At 42.5% G+C, this 20,213-nt stretch overlaps 1 protein-coding gene across 1 annotated transcript in view; it reads left to right on the forward strand.

Moving 5' to 3' along the window:
* The window catches only part of LOC145409264 (lachesin-like), a 39,617-nt gene that overhangs the window by 18,471 nt on the left and 933 nt on the right, over positions 1–20,213 (forward strand). Inside the window, exons 2-8 of the mRNA XM_080279745.1 lie at positions 9,662–9,859; positions 11,067–11,440; positions 13,510–13,650; positions 14,566–14,702; positions 14,955–15,133; positions 19,255–19,397; positions 19,980–20,187. Coding sequence (XP_080135871.1) covers positions 9,662–9,859; positions 11,067–11,440; positions 13,510–13,650; positions 14,566–14,702; positions 14,955–15,133; positions 19,255–19,397; positions 19,980–20,187 — 1,380 coding nt within the window. The remainder of the gene's footprint in view (positions 1–9,661; positions 9,860–11,066; positions 11,441–13,509; positions 13,651–14,565; positions 14,703–14,954; positions 15,134–19,254; positions 19,398–19,979; positions 20,188–20,213) is intronic.

A 20,213-nucleotide genomic window follows, 5' to 3' on the forward strand; every position in this document is an offset into this window, starting at 1 on the left:
TTGTCTTGAAAATCGAAGTGCTTCATCCTTGTGTAACCCACAACCCTTCCATTAAGCTAGATCCCACTCATATCAGAACTGTTATTATTGACTTTGCCCTGTTATATTGACTCTCTAGCTACCGGTATTATCCTCAAAACTGAATCCCTATATCCTTGCCTGGCAGCCTAGCCCACAACTAGTCCACTAAGTTAAGTCCACATCGAATATAAAAACACTTGGAGTTATAAAGTCAAACCTTTCACCTTGTTTAGTGACCTTGACCTTTGATTGATTCTTTTAAAACTTGAATTTTCTTTATCCTTTCCACAGCTTCAATTCTTCCAGTAAGTATAACCTTGACGTTTGACATACTGGGGAAAAAAAAAAAGGGTGCCTCCTAGGGTGACCCTCGACCCTTCCACCTGGTTTAGTTAAAAACTGCATCAAAACTGTTCAACTGTTTACAGACAGACAGAAAAACAGAACGCACACACACACACACACACACACACACACACACACACACACACACACACACACACACACACACACACACACACACACACACACACCGGGTAAAAGACTACTCCACCCCTCTATGCGCACTCGGTTGTAAAATATGTCATCGGGGAAAAATGGTTATTTCCTTTCACTACGATTTTTATTCAGTTTATGGTTGCATTTCCGGACAACTTTAGCAACTTTAAGATAGGCTTTTCGACCTGAGGGGTTAGGTATAGCCTTCACTAACCCATCACTGCACGACGTTTCCCCTAAGCTGAATAAAATCGTCTGGAGGTTACGGGAACAACACAAAAATACGTATTCAGAGTTAAAGAGGATGATTTTCTTTTATCTTGTTTAAACTCTGCTTGCTGCCTCTAGACAACTCAGTGCCGCCTCGACAAGACCTCTATTAGTGAAAGGGATAATCTTATGGAGTCCGTATTTAACCCCTGTAGTTCCAAGAGTCTCGTCTACCCTAAATGCAGTAGTTTGGTAGAAGTTGGAGAAGCACAAAAAAAGACGCCCTTGTAGTGAAAAGGTTGAAGATTGCTACTGACGAGAATGTTTGTTGTGATTAAGGAAGAAGAAGAAGAAATGGAAGACGAAGAAGAAGAAATGGAAGACGAAGAAAAAGTAGAAGAAGAAGAAGAAAAAGAAAAAGATGATGATGATGATGATGATGATGGTGTTGATGATGATGATGATAGGGATGACGAAGAAGAAGAAGGAGAAGAAAAAGATGATGATGATGATGATGATGATGATGATGATGATGATGGTGATGATGATGATGATAGGGATGACGAAGAAGAAGAAGAAGGAGGAGGAGGAGGAGAAGCTACTATTTGTCTTCATTGACTGTACGAGGGTCCTAAAGCTACACAGTCCGATATTGCTGAGTCCCAGTCATCCCCTAGAACATGAATATTAATTTTACTTGCTACGCCCCAATTGTAGTGCTGGGTGAACAGGGATAAGCGAGAAAACAGATTGTGCATAACAGTCTGGCCAGCTACGAAACTAAACTCGGGTCCTTCCCGTTGCGAGTTGGATGAGCTAACCACTGCACTACCCGTTCTCTAGAATAGCTTTTACCCTGACCTTTTGCTTACCCTATTGCCATCCCCAGACAGTTTCTCTCTCTCTCTCTCTCTCTCTCTCTCTCTCTCTCTCTACTCCTTGCGTTAATGAAACCAATTTACCCCTCGCCTGCTTTTTCCCTCCATCTCAGTGTTTATAATGGGTTTCCGAAGCACACACCTTCCTCTTGCCTTGTTTACCTGATAGAACGATCCGGGCCCCCTTTGCAATCAACCACCTTTTTTTTTTTTTTTTTTTTTTTTAGCATTATTAAGTGGTAAGTGAACACCAAGACACGCAGTTATAGATTCTCATACATGCACCCTTACCCCATCCGTAGGTGAGAAAAAGTTCGTGAGAGTGATGATGATGATGATGATGATGATGTGTATTTGAGTTGGGGAAATAGGTCTCAGAATGATGATGATGATGATGATGTTGATGATGATTATGTGTATTTGAGTTGGGGAAAAGGTCTCATGATGACAGTGATGATGATGATGATGATGATGATGATGATGATGATGATGTTGGTGGTGTATACTGTATTCTTATTTTTTTGTTTACTTTTGAGTTGGGAAATGGTCAGGATGAAAGTGATGATGATGGTGTTGTTGGTGGTGGTGATTATGATGGTGGTGGTGATGATGTTTACTCTCACTTTCATTATTAATTTTTGACTAATTGAATTTTGTGTTTATTCCATTATAAAGAGTGATCCTGATATTGCTGTCCCCCTATATGTGCCAGTTGAGTGCCAAAGGAAGTAATATCGCGTTTCATCTGTTATATGGCGGAAGGAAGAATGAAATGAAGAAGACACATTAACACTGATTTGATCATCCTGAGACTCATAATCTCGGCGGATAAAGGAGTTCCCTAGCACCTTTTCTTCGGCGATGTATTTTTGGATCCTGCCCGTTAATATCCTTTTGAACATTGCTTCTGTTGAGTATGGCGATATTAAAATGATTTAAGAATAACAGAAGAGTAAAGCAACGTATAATGAGCAAAATAAATCGCTTAGGAAAAGGTGTTAGGGAGCTTCCTAACCCGACGAGAATACGGACCTGAGACTCTTTGTGACCCTACCTCTAAATTGTATCATATGATCTGGCGTTAGTAAGGTTAAAATAAAAGTCCTCGCACTGACGGGGTTGGACATGGAAATGGCAAATGTGTTCTACCTGCCATTCTGCTCGTGCTGAAACAATTTTACTGGCATTATTGAATTTATTAGATTTATTTTTTTGTTAATGTCATTCTGCTGCAGCACGATAACGAACTGAAATTACCAGCACTGCGACATGTATAGTATGCCATTGCGCTCATTGTTATCATTTTTGTTGTGAAATAACTTATACTTTACTTTGCTCTGAACACTGCAGGTATACCAGAGTACTGTTTGTAATTACCCTTGTTGTGAAGACATGCTGATCACTACGCTGTAATTACTACCGTTATGAAGGTTCTGGAGAGGGACGCCTTCACGCAGTGACACCACTATAACTTGGCAGATTATGCAAGTGTCCCTCAGCTCCCTTCTTCTTCCCAGAAAGAAAGATGGTGGACTGCAGGAAATGGGTAACTTCTGCCTGCAGTCCACTGGGTTCATGTCCAGGTGAGCATGAGGCAACAACAACAATAACAGCAACAACAGGAACAGTTACAACAGTTGTTAAGACATGTATGCAATGAAATATATGAATTCCTCTTGTTGTGAAGACATGTATGCCACTTCAGTGGTTGTAGTTTCGTGGGTATGCTTTTCACTTTAACATAGCCCAGATTTTCGTCCTTTTACAAACAATTTCACGTAATTCTACGGCAGAAACAGACACTGCTACGTTTTATCTCATTTTCATATCAATTTTTGACGACTCTCATTATATTCTAATTTTAGGTCAAGGTAGAGCAAAATGGGTATAGTAGTACTGTGAAGTCGATCCGTATACCACGATTTCTATTGGCAAGTTGACACACAGACTATAGCCAACCACTGCTCTGTCTGAAATTATTCCTCTTGTGAAGTATACAACTCTGACACCTCCAGACGATTGTAATCTGTTTAGAGAGTTATCTGTCGCACTGAAAGGGTTCCTAGTTATTGATTCTAACTCCTTTTATTTGTGAGGTCCTGCTTTACCCCCTGCAGTCTAATGACGTATAGCCTATATGTAGATTATTCTTGATGCTGCCAGATGATTTTGTTCATTTTAAGAAAGCCCCCTCGTCAAGAATGGTAATGAGGGCAATATCTACCACCGTCAGATCGAAAAGTGTAAATTGAATAAAATCGAGTGGAAATAGGAAGGATAAACTAAAATAAATACGTACTGGATTAAAAGGGCTCACTAGATTAGAAACCCCAAGAGTTAGTCAGACTGAAAGGGGAGAACATGTTTTGCACTGTTTTCCTGCCTTTCGTATCAAAGTTATTATTATTATTATTATTATTATTATTATTATTATTATCTCCCGACGATTGTATCATAAAGAGAGACTTTTAGGACAGGAGAGGTCAGGTATATCCCGTACTAACTCTTTCACACCCAGAAATCTTCCTTTTAGTGTGCAATATCGTCGAGAGTTCTTAAGAGATATTACTTAAAAATGGAAGGTGGGTTAGATACGAGTACATCCTTCACTAACCTCTTCACAACGAGAGATGATCCATGAAATTAATAAAATCGGCCTATGGGAGCAAGAATAAAGCAGAAATTTTGCTTTGCCCTGAAATAGTTAGTCTCACTGCGATGCCATCTAGTATTATTTTATTCTTTCTATCGTCAGACCTTTTCCTCAATACACTAGCTTTCTTACCAGCCAGATGAAAGGAGAGAGAGAGAGAGAGAGAGAGAGAGAGAGAGAGAAAGGAGGCGTGGGGGAGTTATCAAGGAAGATACTGAGAATCGATGAGAAAGAGAGAGAGAGAGAGAGAGAGAGAGAGAGAGAGAGAGAGATGTAATTTCACGCACATGCTCCACTTTCATTATTTACCACCATTATAAGGAAACGACGCACCTTACCTTATATCATCTGTCAAATTAGGCTCACTGCCTCCAGACGATTTTATGTTGGTTAGTAAATGCCTCTTGTACTGAAAGTGTTACTGAAGGCTACCTAGCACCATTTCCTTAGCGATTTATTTTTGGATATGGCTGGTTAATACCCTTTTGTACGTTGTTTGTGTATAGTGTGGCGTTGTTAGACTTATACAGAATTTGACAGTAAGGTGTAGTAAGCAAAATAAATCACTTAGGAAAGGGTGTTAGGGAGCTTCCTTAACCGACAAGCATACAGGCCCATGTCTCTCCATGCTGAATAAAAACATATGGTTGAAACCAAAAAATATTATCAGGGAGTTTTTCTTCACCTTATTTGGCCAGATTTTCGTCATTTTGCAGATTTTCACATAGCCCAGTGGCAGAAAAACATGATACTCTACATCCTTTCTATACCATTTCTTCCTAACTAGAAACATACTGAAATGTTAAATTATTGCAACAACTCGACAGTCAAGGCGAAGAGATGAAAATTTTAAGCCAAGGTAAAGTAAAAAGAATATTGTTAACCATTTTAACACACTGTCCTACACCTCTGTTTCATTCTTGCGGAGGGGCCAAAAACTGTCTTCATTACCCTCTTCAAAGTAATAGAGTGCTTCATATTAATTCTGTTCGTACAACTGGATCACATTATCAAAAACACGACATGGGATTGAGGGGTTAACCACGATACAAATTATATTAAAAGGTGCAGCAAAAGCTGTTGCAACAACAACAACAACACAACAACGGTAACAGCAGCAACAGTAACTCTCTCTCTCTCTCTCTCTCTCTCTCTCTCTCCACACACACACACACACACACACACACACACACACAACAAGCAGCTCCTCATCAGATTGTAAATTGTGTAATCAAAGTTTCATAGGATGGTTGTTTTATCCTTCCTGTTGTGAGCTGAGTGGTGCTGTGGTGAGCTGAGTGGTGCTGCGGTGAGCTAAATGGTGCTGTGGTGAGCTAAGTGGTGCTGTGATGAGCTGAGTGGTGTTGTGGTGATCTGAGTGGTGTTGTGGTGAGCTGAGTGGTGTGGTGTGCCGAAGGATGTTGTGGTGAGCTGGATGGTGCTATGGTGAGCTGGATGGTGCTGTAGTGAGCTGGATGGTGCTGTAGTGAGCTCGATGGTGCTATAATGAGCTGGATGATGCTATTATGAGCTGGATGGTGCTGTAATGAGCTGCATGGTGCTATAGTAAGCTGGATGGTGCTGCAGTGAGCTGGTAGTGCTGTTGTGAGCTGGATGATGTAGGGAGCTAAATGGCGGCGTAGTGAGCTGGATGAGCTGGATGGTGCTATAATGAGCTTGATGGTGCTATAATGATGGTGCTATAATAAGCTAGAGGGTGCTGTAGTGAGCTGGAGGGTGCTGTAGTGAGCTGAGTGGTGATGTAGAGCTGAATGATGCAGTGGTGAGCTGGGTGGTGCTTTAGTGTGCTGGAGGATGCTGTAGTGAGCTGAGTGGTGATGTAGTGAGCTGAATGATGCAGTGGTGAGCTGGGTGGTGCTGTAGTGAGCTGAATGGTGCTATAATGAGCCGAATGGTGCTATAGTGAGCTGGATGGTGATATAGTGAGCCGAATGATAATGTCTTGAGCTGAGTTTCGAGCTGAGTGATCTTGCAGTGAGATTATTGGCTTAGTAGAACGAGTGATGAGTGACGGAACAGAGAAATATTAATCCTGTCAGAGAATGAAATCTTTTATGTTCTGCTTCTTCGTATTAAAGACCAAATGCAGGAGTTGTCATAGTAACTCATTCTTCTTGTTATTTACGTGTGCCCGCCTCTTGTGTTTAAAATGAAGGCCGAGGAAGACCTGTTTAGCGGTAGTGTGTCCTTTCATTTGCTTGTAGAAATTCGCTACGTGTTATTTTTGCTGGTAACATACAGTATAAAGATTCTCTCTCTCTCTCTCTCTCTCTCTCTCTCTCTCTCTCTCTCTCTCACACACACACACACACACACACACACACACACACACACACACACACACACACACCTCTCCTATCACATACGGTATCCAGTTCTTACTTGTGACACCCCTTCCCCATCTGTACTTCTCCAGCATGAGGTTGCGTAAGTCCTGGCTGTCACTCTCCGTCATTAGAGAAGACCCAGACCTGCAATTGATCTCATTGCTTAGGAATTGTTACGATTTTATTCAGTTTATTGGAGACTTTATGAAATAGTTATGTTATGTGGGTTTACATCCTTCATTAACCCCTAGATTTCGACATATTCCTAGACATAATAATAATAATAATTATAATAATTATAATAATAATGATAGTAATAATAATAATAATAATAGTAATAATAGTAATAATAATAATAATAATAATAATAATAATAATAATAATAATGATGATGATGATAATAATAATAAAAGTCATTGTAGTAGTAATAGCAGTAGCAATAGTAGAAGCAGTTGTAGTTGTAATACTAGTAGTAGTAGTAGTAGCGGTAGTGGCAGTAGTGATAAAAATAATAAGAATAACAGCAACAACAACAACAATAATAATAATAATAATGATAATAATAACAGTAATAAAAAAAATAATGTCAGACGGCACGAAATATCCAGCTAATAAAAAAATAAATCCATCATTTCACCTACAGGATTTAATCACCAAGACAAACAACGAAAAAAACACTATATTAAATCTCTGCAACAAAGCAAACTCTGCCTCATTTAGGACTATGTTTGAAAAATGTTGTGTTTTATTGTATTTAGAACTGTGAAAAAAAAAAAATATTAAAACAGCATCTGCGTCGTTTTGCCTGTAATTGGGAGCTCCGTCACAAATGTTAAGTTTGAGTGCAGCATTTGATGAGAGTTATGTAAGCTGGTGTACACTCAGACGCACACCAGTACGCCTACACACGCACACACATTCATTCGTACACGCTTTAAATAGTCATCAAACTGACACACTAGCACAGACTCATAAACAAGCAGGCGCGTTGACTCACACACACACACACACACACACACACACACACACACACACACACTTACATATTCACATACATACATACATACACAGGGGCGTCTAGCAAATTTGCATGAAAAGTAATCGAGCTATTTGTCCCCAGTGAAGTGAGAGAGAGAGAGAGAGAGAGAGAGAGAGAGAGAGAGAGAGAGAGAGAGAGAGAGAGATGAATATAAAACCATTATTCTTTCTGAAATTTTCTTAAGCCAAATAAAATAGTCTCGGGGTCTGGACTAGGTTAATAATGATTGTTCCTCACTCCTTCACTACCTTAGCATCTCCCTCAAGCTGAATAAGGTCATGCAGTGATAGTAAGGGTGAAGTAGATAGGACGTTGCGGTACTGGAAGGGTTAATTGGTACTGTAAACTAAGTAATAGAACAAACCTATACGTCTTTCACCTTAACTTAGCCTAGATTTTCGCCCTGTTGTAGCTTATGTCACTAAGTTTGGTAGCTGGAAAAGGCGGTGGTATGGGTCTACATTTTCTTCCGTAGTACTTTCTCATGACTAGCACTTTGTTCGAGTGTTAGTCTATTGCTGGATCTCATATTTCAAGACTGAGAGACTGTAATTTTAGGCTAAGTTAGAGTACAGGATTATTGCACCTAGGTCGCTCATTTTTAGTAAGATATTTTTTTTCTTGTTATCAGGACAAATGCTAAGAAAACTAGGATATTTAGTTTTCACATTTAGCACTGTAAGAAATAGCATTAAAACGGGAAATAAGCACGGTGTTTGCAGGTATTTGGTATTGTAAGTAACAGTTCAGAATATGGTGGAATAATACTGGTATGGTGTTGTAAAGGGCAGTACGAAATATTAACAGAATTTGGTGTTATAGGAGTCGTTCTGAAAATGACTTAAAAAGGTACTGATTTTTTATGGTAAGGTGCAAAACTGAGATGTTCAGTGCTTATATTTTGTCTGCTTTAAACTGGCTTAAAATTGCCATCTCTGTGTCTTGATTACTGAGCTGTAACATGATATCAACACCAGAATATTATGCTGTATAGTCACAAAGAAATGGTATGAAAGGGCTGCCGAACTTATTAACTACTGCCTCTGATCTGCGGGAAATAAGTTGCAAAAGGACGAAAATCTCCGCCAAGTTGAAGGTAGACGAAGTGTACTACTGTACTGAGATGGCATGCATATTTAGTACAACCCCAGGGCCATATTATTAAACATGAGACCGAGATGGGAAAGGCACGGCCCCCAGGTATTGACTATTGATACTCGATAGAAAATAAGAAATTTTGCTCTTTCTACCTCGTTGTTACATACAATGGGATGTAGTGCAATAATTTTATGTCCTCATAAGTGTTTTAACATTTGTAGTAATAGATTAAAGGGTGGCCTACACCTGGGTACACTCAGTTTTGATAACATGGCCCATGGTGATGTCAGGAGCAGAAAAGTCATAATAAATATAAGAAATAGGCTTTCACACCACAAATATGGAACGTGTTTAAGCGAGCAAGTTGCATTTTTGTCATTTTTCGAATGCATTTAGCCCCTTTTTGGGAAAGTGATTGACACCACTGGAAGGCAGTTTTTATGACAGCTTGAAAAAGGCACGACATGCCATGACTGGCCTAATAGCTAAAAAAAAAAAAATGTTGTTCTTCCTGAACGGAAAAGTTTCTGGCGTTTTTCGGCTATATTTGGTTCTCTGAGGGGAATATCTGGTACAACTGGAATGCCTGACCTTGGGCCCCAGCATGTCGAAAGGGGAGATGTGGGATTGGCTGTTGCTGTTCATTTCTCGTTTTTTATTTATTTTTATCATTCTGGTGTTTTAAGTATTCTGAACATTTTCATTTGTTCCACAATTTTTATAATATTTATCATGTTTATTACATGTTATTGTCTGTCATTTTTTTAATTCTCTTGTTTTTATGTTTTTATAATTTTATCGTAATTTTTGCCGTTTCATCATTTTCATAATATCTTTTTATAATTATGGTATCATTTTTTTCTACCGTTTTTATCACTGTAACATTATAAAAAAAAATCATGTTTTTTCTCTACAGGTGGTGATGTGGGTCGGCGGGGCGCAGGCTGGGAGGTGGGAGTGGAGGGGGAGGAGGAGGAGGGAGCGGCTTACTACGACTACGAGGGGGACGAGGACCAGGGGGACGCCGCTCCCCCTCCGTCCTTCCTGGCTAGACCACAGACCTTCACCGTCAGGATGGGCGAATCTGTTGTAATACCCTGTGATGCCGATGATGGTACGTGATGATGGATAGATAGAGAGATAAATAAATAGATTGATAGATAGGTAGATAGATGGACACACACACACACACACACACACACACACACACACACAGCAAATAAACTGTCTCATTTACGCCTCAGTTTTTATATATATTTGAGCTGCTTGACTAATGGTAAATGCAGATCGGAGGTTTATTAAGTTTTTTTTTATCCCACTAGTTACCTGCAATTGCTCTTAGGTTGAGCTAGATTGCAGCGGGATTTTATTTATGGATTAGCGTGTAAATCTTTTCTGCATAATTAAGGAGTATTTAGAAGCCCTCAGTTGCGAGAGAGAGAGAGAGAGAGAGAGAGAGAGAGAGAGAGAGAGAGAGAGTAATCCATGCCTTACAGTTTCTAAATGTTTACATTATTAACACCTTCAGCACGATGACACTTTGTTTTTATTCTTGTTACCTCCCAGCTATTTTACTTGACTTATGGGAGATTGCAGGTCATTGGAATAGTAAAGATTGATTTTAAACCCTTCAATCCGACAGGTCCTTCCTAAATTAACTACTCAGACGGTAGCAAGTAGTAGTAGTAGTAGTAGCAGCAGCAGTAGCAGTAGTAGTAGTAGTAGTGGCTGCAACCCTAGGCTCATCTGAACTTGAACCCAGCGGACTGCAGGCTGAGGCTGCCCCTCTCTTGTAGTTCACCATCTTCCTTTCATTGGATAGGAAGGGGATTGAGCGATGTTTGTATAATCTTGCAGCTCCACACCAGTTACAGCACTGTTATCACTTAAATTCCTCTCTAGCACCACGGCAGCTAGGAAGAAAGAAAAATGCCACTTTCAAGCAGCACCTAGCCTCATTTAACGTAACCTGCCCGTCTTTCCCCACAACTATCTAATCAGACCTAATCTTTTTTTTTTTTTCCTTCCTTTCCTCCACCCTTTTAACCGAACCTAACCTAATCATTTATCACCACATACCGTGACCTAACCACCTCTCTTCACTCCCTTACATAACCTGTCCCTTACCAACTTCCACCACTACTGAACCTAACCAAACCTAACCTCCTACCACTCGGAAACTAACCTAACCATATAACTAACCTAACTTAACCTACCCACCTAGCCTAACCTAACCTAATCTTTTCTATCCTAACCTTCCACAACACTTTACCTAACCTAACCTAATCCAGCCTAACTTCCACCCCTTCTCCTCTGCACAGCCGGCGACCACAAACTCATCCTCAAGAAGATCCCAGGTCAGGGTGGTAAGGAGAAACTGGTAGCGGTGGGTCGGGAGAAGGTGACCAGAGATCGAAGAGTGACCTTACAGGGGTCCCGTCTGATTATATCGCACGCCAGACCCAGAGATGCAGGCACCTATCTATGTCTGTACGATCTGGAGCCTCCCGTGCAGCTGAGGCATACCTTGGACGTGCTCTACCCTCCTTCAGTACGTCCCTTACCGTCTTCGGAGCTACGTGTCCTGCGCGGCTCAAACGTGACCTTAGAGTGTGTGGCGCAGGGCAATCCGGAGCCGACTGTGACCTGGCAGAGGCTGGATGGGTCCTTGCCACCGGCACTGAGAGGACACAAGGTGAGTTTAGTATGTCGGGTTGGGTACAGGCAGGGACAGCACTTCGACTCTCATGCCACTGCGTCGGGTACAGTCAGAGACAAAACGTCGCCTCGGATTTCACTGCGTCTACTTTATACTGAGGGCATGTCCGTTGTCGTCTATGGGCAGAAAAACTTACCAAACCTCTCTCAGATTAGGAATATTAGCCAATTTAGGAAAGTGAAAAGATACAAGAAGTGAAATATGTGACGAGATTTTGGCCCTAAATTCGTTTCCTTCTCATCACGTCTTCCACTTATTTCCAATATTCTCCGTATTTCATTTCTACATTCTTTTCTTGTTTTATTTTATTTTATTTATTTATTTATGTATTCTTTTTTGCCGCCAAGCGATTTTAATTAGCGTAAGAGTTGTGCTGGATTTAGTTACTCTGGGAGAGGCTGGATGGGTCTCTACCGTCAATAAAGAGAGAACATAAAGCTAAGACAGCGCATTTGCTCTAACCTTATTAAGATCCCTAACCTCTTTCAACTCCGTTGTGTACGTGTGGTCAGACTAAAAGCTTGATTTGACTAGTAACCAAGGAAATCCATCCCTGTCTCACAAACAAGGCTCATCGAATTTCATGCAACCCCGACTCAAAATCCATGTTGCAGGAGTGACCCGGTTCTTTAAGTGAAAACAATCGACCTGGGTTGACATGGGTTGGGGACCATTATCTTCTCATCACTTGTCCATTTCAATCCTCTTGCTCGGCTTTTTCTTTCTTTTTTCTCTCTTTTTTTTTTTTTGTTATCTCTCTCATCAGAAGACCTTATTTCATCGCAGGAGAGTTATATTCGGTTTAGTTACACACACACACACACACACACACACACACACACACACACACACACACACACACACACACACACACACACACACACACACACACACACACACACACACACACACACACACGCAGGATTTGTCTGCATGTGTACGAAAAGAATCCTCAGCACGGAAAGCATCATTGAAGAGGTATAGAGCTCAGTGAGGACACCATAGCAACCGTTCTGTAGAGAGAGAGAGAAGAGAGAGAGAGAGAGAGAGAGAGAGAGAGAGAGAGAGAGAGAGAGAGAGAGAGAGAGAGAGAGGTGTGTGTGTGTGTGTGTGTGTGTGTGTGAGAGAGAGAGAGAGAGAGAGAGAGAGAGAGAGAGAGAGAGAGAGAGAGAGAGACTGTGGTAGTGGTTCATACACTCACTAACATCATTAACAAAGCTGACTGTGCAAAGGGAAGCAGATGAGTGTAGATTTCCTTGATTGGCATCGTAACAATGAGCGACCACTGGGGGAACTTATGGGATGGCTTGGGTCTCTCTCTCTCTCTCTCTCTCTCGCTCTCTCTCTCTCTCTCTCGCTCATTCTAATATATATTATAGTGCTTTCTGTAGCCCATTTTCCAGCATTAAAGATGTAAATTTCCTTTTGTTTATATCGCTTGTGCATATATACAGTCTCCATTAACCCCTTCGACCCTAAAACACCAATTACACAGGGTAGTTCATAAACAGCGTTCCACTAGAAACTCAAATGGCAGTACCTTACGTGTTGTTGGGATTGCTCAGTCGGCTGGTGTGGGCGTGGTGTAGCAGTGGGGGTAGAAAATTAATGAATAATGCAGGCTAAATACTGACAACACTGAGCCGTCCCCACAACACATGAAATATTGCCCGTGGGAATGGAAGTGGAGCGCTGCATCTGGGCCATCCTGTGTTTTATTTGTAACATCTCCAGACCATTTTTTTCTTTTTAGTGGAGCCCTTTGGTAGCGAATGGGTTAATGAGTGCCCTATTTACCCATCCGGTTAGAAAGGTGTATCCTAAGATGAAGAAAATTATCTGGGGAAGTAAGAATGAAGTGGATAATGAAAGCGATGATGATGATAGTGATTACGATAATAACGATGTTGATAAGATGAAGGCGACGATAACTATGATGGATGATAAAGCTGAAGACGATGTTGATGATGACGATGAGGACGGTATTAAGTATGATGATGATGATGATGATGATGATGATGATGATGATGATTGTGTCCATGCAGGGTGGGCGTCTGAATGTGGGCGTGGTGAGTGAGGGCGGTGGTGGGCGGTACCGATGCCTGGCTGACAACACTGTGGGGACAGTGGCTGAAGCTGACATCACCCTTATTGTGGAGTATCCCCCTCTTACCACGTCGCTACAGGTATTGCACTACACTACACTTCACTGCACTACACTACACCGCAGCACACCACACCATACAATAATACACTGCACTACACTAAACTACACCACACTACACCACACCACACCACTTTACCATACCACAGAGGCTGGATAATTCCATCGCTGATGCCTGTCCAGGATGTAACACAGCACCCCATACTATGAAGCACATTATGGAGGACTGCATTGCACACAATCACCTACGCCAGCAACACAACATACACTCTTTGAGAGCTCTGTGGGAAAGCCCGGTCTCGGCCATGGCCTTCCGAAGGGACTCGAGGCTGTTCGGCCAGACTGCCTAGGGAACAACTACTACTACTACTACTACCACACCACACCACACAACACCATAATACACAAACACTACACTACACTACACTCTGCACACTACACTACACCCCCTCTCGTCACACCAAAACAATCATCAAACTACACTTCAATACACTTCACTATCTCTAATTCTTTGTCCATTACTCTGACTCGCAACTCTAGTATTTGAGTCTGAGATGTTTTTCTGCCCTAATATTCTCTCACTCACAATTCCTGTGACTTAATACTTGGTCTCTGATGTTCCTCAGCCCTACTATTCTCACTTCACTCTGATGGCCTAATATCAGCTTATCTGGTGTTTCTCAGCCCCTCCAGTATTCCCTCATAACTTTCATACCTTAATATTTTGTTCTCCGGTCTTTCCCTGTCTGAATATTCTCTCCCTAACTGCTCATATGTCTCAATATTTGATTCTCTGCTGTTTTCCTGCTAGATATTCTTTCACAACGCAGATGGCCTGATATTTGGTTCATTGACGTTTCTCTGTCCTAATCCTAAGTTTCTCTGGCTCACTACTCTCATGTCGTATTAATGGTCCCTCCATCACTACCTCCAACAGGCGATAGTGAGGACAGGTGAAGGAGACAGAATACAGCTCGGGTGCAAGGTCCACGGTCGTCCCTCTCCCAATGTCACTTGGACCCACGATGGACGGCCCCTCCAGGACACATCCAGGACACACCAGGCCGCTGAGCTGTACCAGGACACAAGGACTTCCGAGGAGAATACACGAGGGACCAGGAAAACCACCATGGGGACTACAGGGGGACTTCAGGATATTACAAAGGACACAAAGCAAGGAGGATGGCTAAACAAGGACTCCAACAAAACACTCCGGGACAGTTCTCAGGGCACTAGACGTCTCCAGGACAAGCCTCAGACCACGAGACATTCACAGGACACAACACAGGACGCGAGACATCACCAGGACACAAACCAGGACGAGAGACGTCGCCAGAACACATCAACGCAGGACACAAGAGCAAGGGAAAACCGTCCGTCTGTGGAGCCCAGCGCCACTCGACACACTCTGACAATCAACAAGGTGTCTGAGAGGGATTTCGGAGCCTACACCTGCATAGCCACCAATACCCACGGCCAGTCCGAGGCTATCATGCATGTTACAGGTGTGTAGGGCGAGAGGTGTGTGTGAAGAGGGCAGGTATTTGAAAGAGGGGGACAGGTATTTGAGAGAGGGAAATGTGTGTGTGTGTGTGTGTGTGTGTGTGTGTGTGTGTGTGTGTGTGTGTGTGTGTGTGTGTGTGTGTGTGTGTGTGTGTGTGTGTGTGTGTGTGTGTGTGTGTGTGTGTGTGTGTGTGTGTGTGAGACAAGTGTGTGAGAGTGACAGGTATGTATGAAAGAGGGACAGGTGTATGGGAGGTGGAACAGATGTGTGTTCGAGAGTGACACGTGTGAGAGAGACAGGTATATGTGAGACAGGTGTGTGAGAGAGGAAAATATGCGTGAGAACTGCAGGTATGTGAGAGAAAGAGGAACAGGTGTGGGAGAGCAAACGAGACAAGTGGAAAAGATATAAACCACAGGGATTGGCAACCACTGGGCTCTTACGTGTTTGAAGAGTAGTGGATGGACAGCAGAGAGAGAGAGAGAGAGAGAGAGAGAGCGTAAATCTATAGAACTTTGGAATATATAGTTGTGCTGATAGTTTAATGTAGGTATCTCGTTGTGGGAATATCGGTCATTTGGAGATTTCATGACACCTTTTCTTAGCGATGCATTTAACGTACTAGTTACACCGTATTGCTTTCGTGTATGTCATTACCTTTATTTTGTTAGGATGTAGTCACAGGCTACATGGATAGCATACAAGAATATATCAGTTTACCTTTTACAGTTTTTGCGTTTTTAATTTTTTATTTTACTGGGCGAGTCACTTACGTTCCGCTAGCCTACTCTGTCACTCAGAAGGCACATAAAAGAACACTTAGGTTTGGTTATATTCGTATGATTACCATCCAAAGTGGTGAACGTTCTTTTTTTTCCTGGTTAACAGGAAACCATTTGCCATGTCACTTAATGGAGGGTCACTTAAGGGTGGCCTTTCACTGAGTGAGTGCATGATGGGCGCCACTACCTACCACAGTGAAAGACGTAAGATTTTGAGAGGACAGCGTGCTGGTGGAGGACAGAATGACATGAACTCAATTCGTTTCTGTCCACGCCTTGCGGAATTAAACCGTCTGGCTATAGATAGATAGACAGACAGACAGACCATTTGCCAATATAAGTTAGTAAGAAAGAGGGACTACCAAACCTGTGTCAGTGAGAATACAGCACAGTATGAGGAGATATACAGTGTCAAGCTGTACAGATGAGCTGGCATTAGATTTCCCGCTATATCCAGGGGACAGTCAGGCTCGAGATGGAAGAGACATTTCCACGATATATAGGTGAAAGATATAGTGTCTTGCTATTTAGAAGAACACACAATCGATTTTCACTTAAGACTACAGATGGAAGATACAGTTCCTGGTTATGTGGAAGATGAGCAGGTATTTGATTTCCTTTTAAGTCAAAGTTACAATAAGACTAGAGATCGAAGATACAGCTCTCGGCTATGGAAAAGATGAGCAGGCATTCGATTTCCTGCTATATTTTGGAGACAGTCAGACTTGGAGATGAAAGGCACGCAACTGCAGGGAAAGAGTCCCATTCGTGCTACTGAATATTAAATCGTACTGAGGGATGCACGCAACAACCATATCGTGACCCGGACGCAACATCAAACGAAGATGTGAAGAGTTGTCGTTGTTGTTGCTGTTGCTGTTGTTGTTGTAAGCTCACTGTGGTAACTTGGAGGGGATCTGCGTCCCTTTGCAACTAATTTCTCGTAGTTCAGCGGCAGAGAAAGGCAGCGCTATAGTACATGGTTTCACTTAATATGGCGGAGATTTTATTCCTTTTGCAGCTTACTTCTCGTGGATAAGGGGTAGAATAGGGCAATACTATCACTGTAAATTCTTTCACGTAACTTGACAGAGATTTTGGTGTCATTGCGGCTTCTTTTGTGTAGTTCATTGTCAGAATATGACAATACGGCTGCTGTACATGCTTTCCGTAGCACTTCATAAATACCATACTCTTCTATTATTTTCTTGTTACAGCCCAATATGATAGATAAAGAGATGACAGTTTTAAGCCCAGTTGAGGTGGATAGAACATCGCAGACCAAGGAGTGTATTTTTTTTTCCCCTTTACCAGTTAACCTTAATTTAGAGTATTGTAGCAGGCAATTTTTTTCAATTTAGGAAACACTTCTTTGGCATGGAAGGGGTTTATCAAGGCTGTGCTGACCCCTCCAGTCCGAAATATCTCGTCCAAGCTACGCAAAAATCGTCTGAGGGTAACGGGAGTGGAAAAACAAACAAACAAGGGCGTTGTCATGATGGAAGTGTTAAAAATGAAGGCGGAATGAGATGTAACGTGAGACGTGGGGTTAGGTGAGGTGTGAGCTAAGGTGAGTTTTAGGCTAGAAAGGTTAAAGGTTAGGTGAGGCGTTAGCTTAGGTGAACTGTAAGTGAGGTGAATTAAGGTTACCTGAAGTTTGGGGTCACGTGAGATGAAATTACCTGAAGTTTGAGGTTAGGTGAGATGTAAGTTAGCTGAAGTTCGAGGTGAGGTGATATATAGTTAGCTGAAGTCTAAGGTGAGGTGATATGAAGTTAGCTAGTGTCTGAAGTTAGGTAAGATGCCATGTGCTAATAAGGTGAAAGTTGGATGATGTTTGAGGTGAAGTTAAATGCAAAGAGTATTCTGAGTTGACGTGAAATGAGGTGAGGTGTGACGTGATGTGTTATTCGTAGGCTGTGGAGTTTAATGCAAAGTGTGATGTGGTGTGGTGTAATGCGGTGTGTTAGTATGCTGTGAGATGTAGTGTGAGGTGAAGTATGGTGTGGTGTGGTACAGTGTGGTGCGGTATGGAGTGATGTGGTGTGTAAGCTGTGAGACGTAGTGTGAAGTGAGATGGGATGGGATGTGGTGTTAGTAAACCATAAGATGTGGTGTGATGTGTGGTGCAGTGTGGTGTGGTGGGTTAGTAACTGTGGTGTGAAGTACAGTACATTTGAATATAGATTGGAGAGACAAGAAAACTCAGTCGTCTATCAGTCCAATTATGTGTGTGTGTGTGTGTGTGTGTGTGTGTGTGTGTGTGTGTGTGTGTGTGTGTGTGTGTGTGTGTGTGTGTGTGTGTGTGTGTGAGAGAGAGAGAGGAGTTACACAGATATACACACCACTCGCATCCCACGATCCAAGATAGATGGTTGGAGCTTAATATTAATAATCTAACTCTGTTCGCAGAGAGAGAGAGAGAGAGAGAGTCAGTCTGTTAATGAGAAAGATATGGAAAACAATGGATTGAATGTGTGTGTGTGTGTGTGTGTGTGTGTGTGTGTGTGTGTGTGTGTGTGTGTGTGTGTGTGTGTGTGTGTGTGTGATACGATGATGAATAGACACTTGTATTTTGTGTGTGCATGAATGTGTGTACAGTTACAGTCACTTATATGTATGGAAGACAAGCGAGCACACACACACACACACACACACACACACACACACACACACACACACACACACACACACTTCCAGCCTGGTTGAATATCCTCAGTTATAAAAGGAAGATTTCATTAGATATCGCTTCAATCAAGAGATAGTATAAAGGATCGTTGACCTCATCTCTACCGTACGTGTTTCTAGCTCTGACACACTCTTCCAACACACTCCTCCAACTCCAACACAGTCCTTCAGCCACAACATACTCTTCCTGCCTCAGCACACCTCTCCAACACACTTCCAGCTCCATCACACTCTTCCACCACACTCTTCAAACTCTAACACACGCCTCCAACACACTCAGCCAACTCCACCGCACTCTTCAAACTCTAACACACTCTTCCAACACACCCTTCCAACTTCAACACACTCTTCCACCTCGAGGGTACTTTCAGCTTTAACACATTTTCCCACTTCAAACACAGGCTTTCAGTTCTTCATATTCTTCCAGCTCAAGCACATCCCAACACACTCTTCCAACTGCAACACACCCTTCTAACACGCTCTGACGACTCCAACACATTCATTTCGTTAATTTGAGAAAGCAGGCTCTCATTTACACAGTTTGGAGATAGCAGTAGAACCAGTAACAGGGACTTTCCACCCTTCCAACGCACCCCCGCCAATTCCTGATCTTACGCCCCCTCTTTTCTCCCTCTCTTTCCCCTACCCCTAGGACTACCCCAGCCCCCAGTCCTGACAAGTAGCCCCGAGGGTGGAGAGTCTCGGGCCTACACTCTCACCTGGAAGACGGAGAGTTACTACCCTGTCACCGAGTACCTTATTAAGTATCGACATGCACACCTGGATCTATGGCAGGTAAGAGAGAGAGAGAGAGAGAGAGAGAGAGAGAGAGAGAGAGAGAGAGAGAGCGCAACTGTCAGAGTCCCTGCGAGGTGATGATTCTTAATATAGTCATACTCTGTTCACTGAAATTAAAGGAGAGGATAGGAAACACACACACACACACACACACACACACACACACACACACACACACACACACACACACACACTGCGAGGTGATGATTCTTAATATAGTCATACTCTGTTCACTGAAATTAAAGGAGAGGATAGGAAACACACACACACACACACACACACACACCACGAAGCCTCGTATGCCACCTAATTTGACTACAACCTCTTCACTTGACTTGGCCCAGATTTTGTTTCTTTTGCAGCATATTTAACAGAGTTCAGAGGCAGAAATAAACAGTACTATGATTCCTTCCCATAGCACTTATTCGTGATTAGCACCATGTTCCAGTGTTCATCTCTTGTTACAACTCGGCAGTGAAGATGGAGAGATGGCAATTTTAGGCCAAGTTAAAGTAAAAAGACTATAGAATACGTCCTAGGCCTCCTCCCTCTCCCCACCTTCACCGCCTTCTTCGACAGACCAACAGGACCCTGATCGCCGAATCGTGGGAGGACGTCTCAGGGAAGGTTGGCCCCGAGGATATGGAGGTCCAAGGGCGCCTTCACACCCTAGCCGTCACCCTAGCAGGACTACAGGTGGCTACGGACTACATAGCCGTGGTCAGGGTGAGGAACAAGTATGGATGGTCCGCGGAGTCACACCACTTCCCCTTCTCTACCAGGAAAGGTTGGTTGGGTTTGGTTGGTTGGGTA

The sequence above is a fragment of the Coenobita brevimanus genome, chromosome 80 (assembly GCF_032717465.1).
Source record: "Coenobita brevimanus isolate Jiangsu-jjx chromosome 80, ASM3271746v2, whole genome shotgun sequence".
NCBI classification, from domain to species: Eukaryota; Metazoa; Arthropoda; class Malacostraca; order Decapoda; family Coenobitidae; genus Coenobita; species Coenobita brevimanus.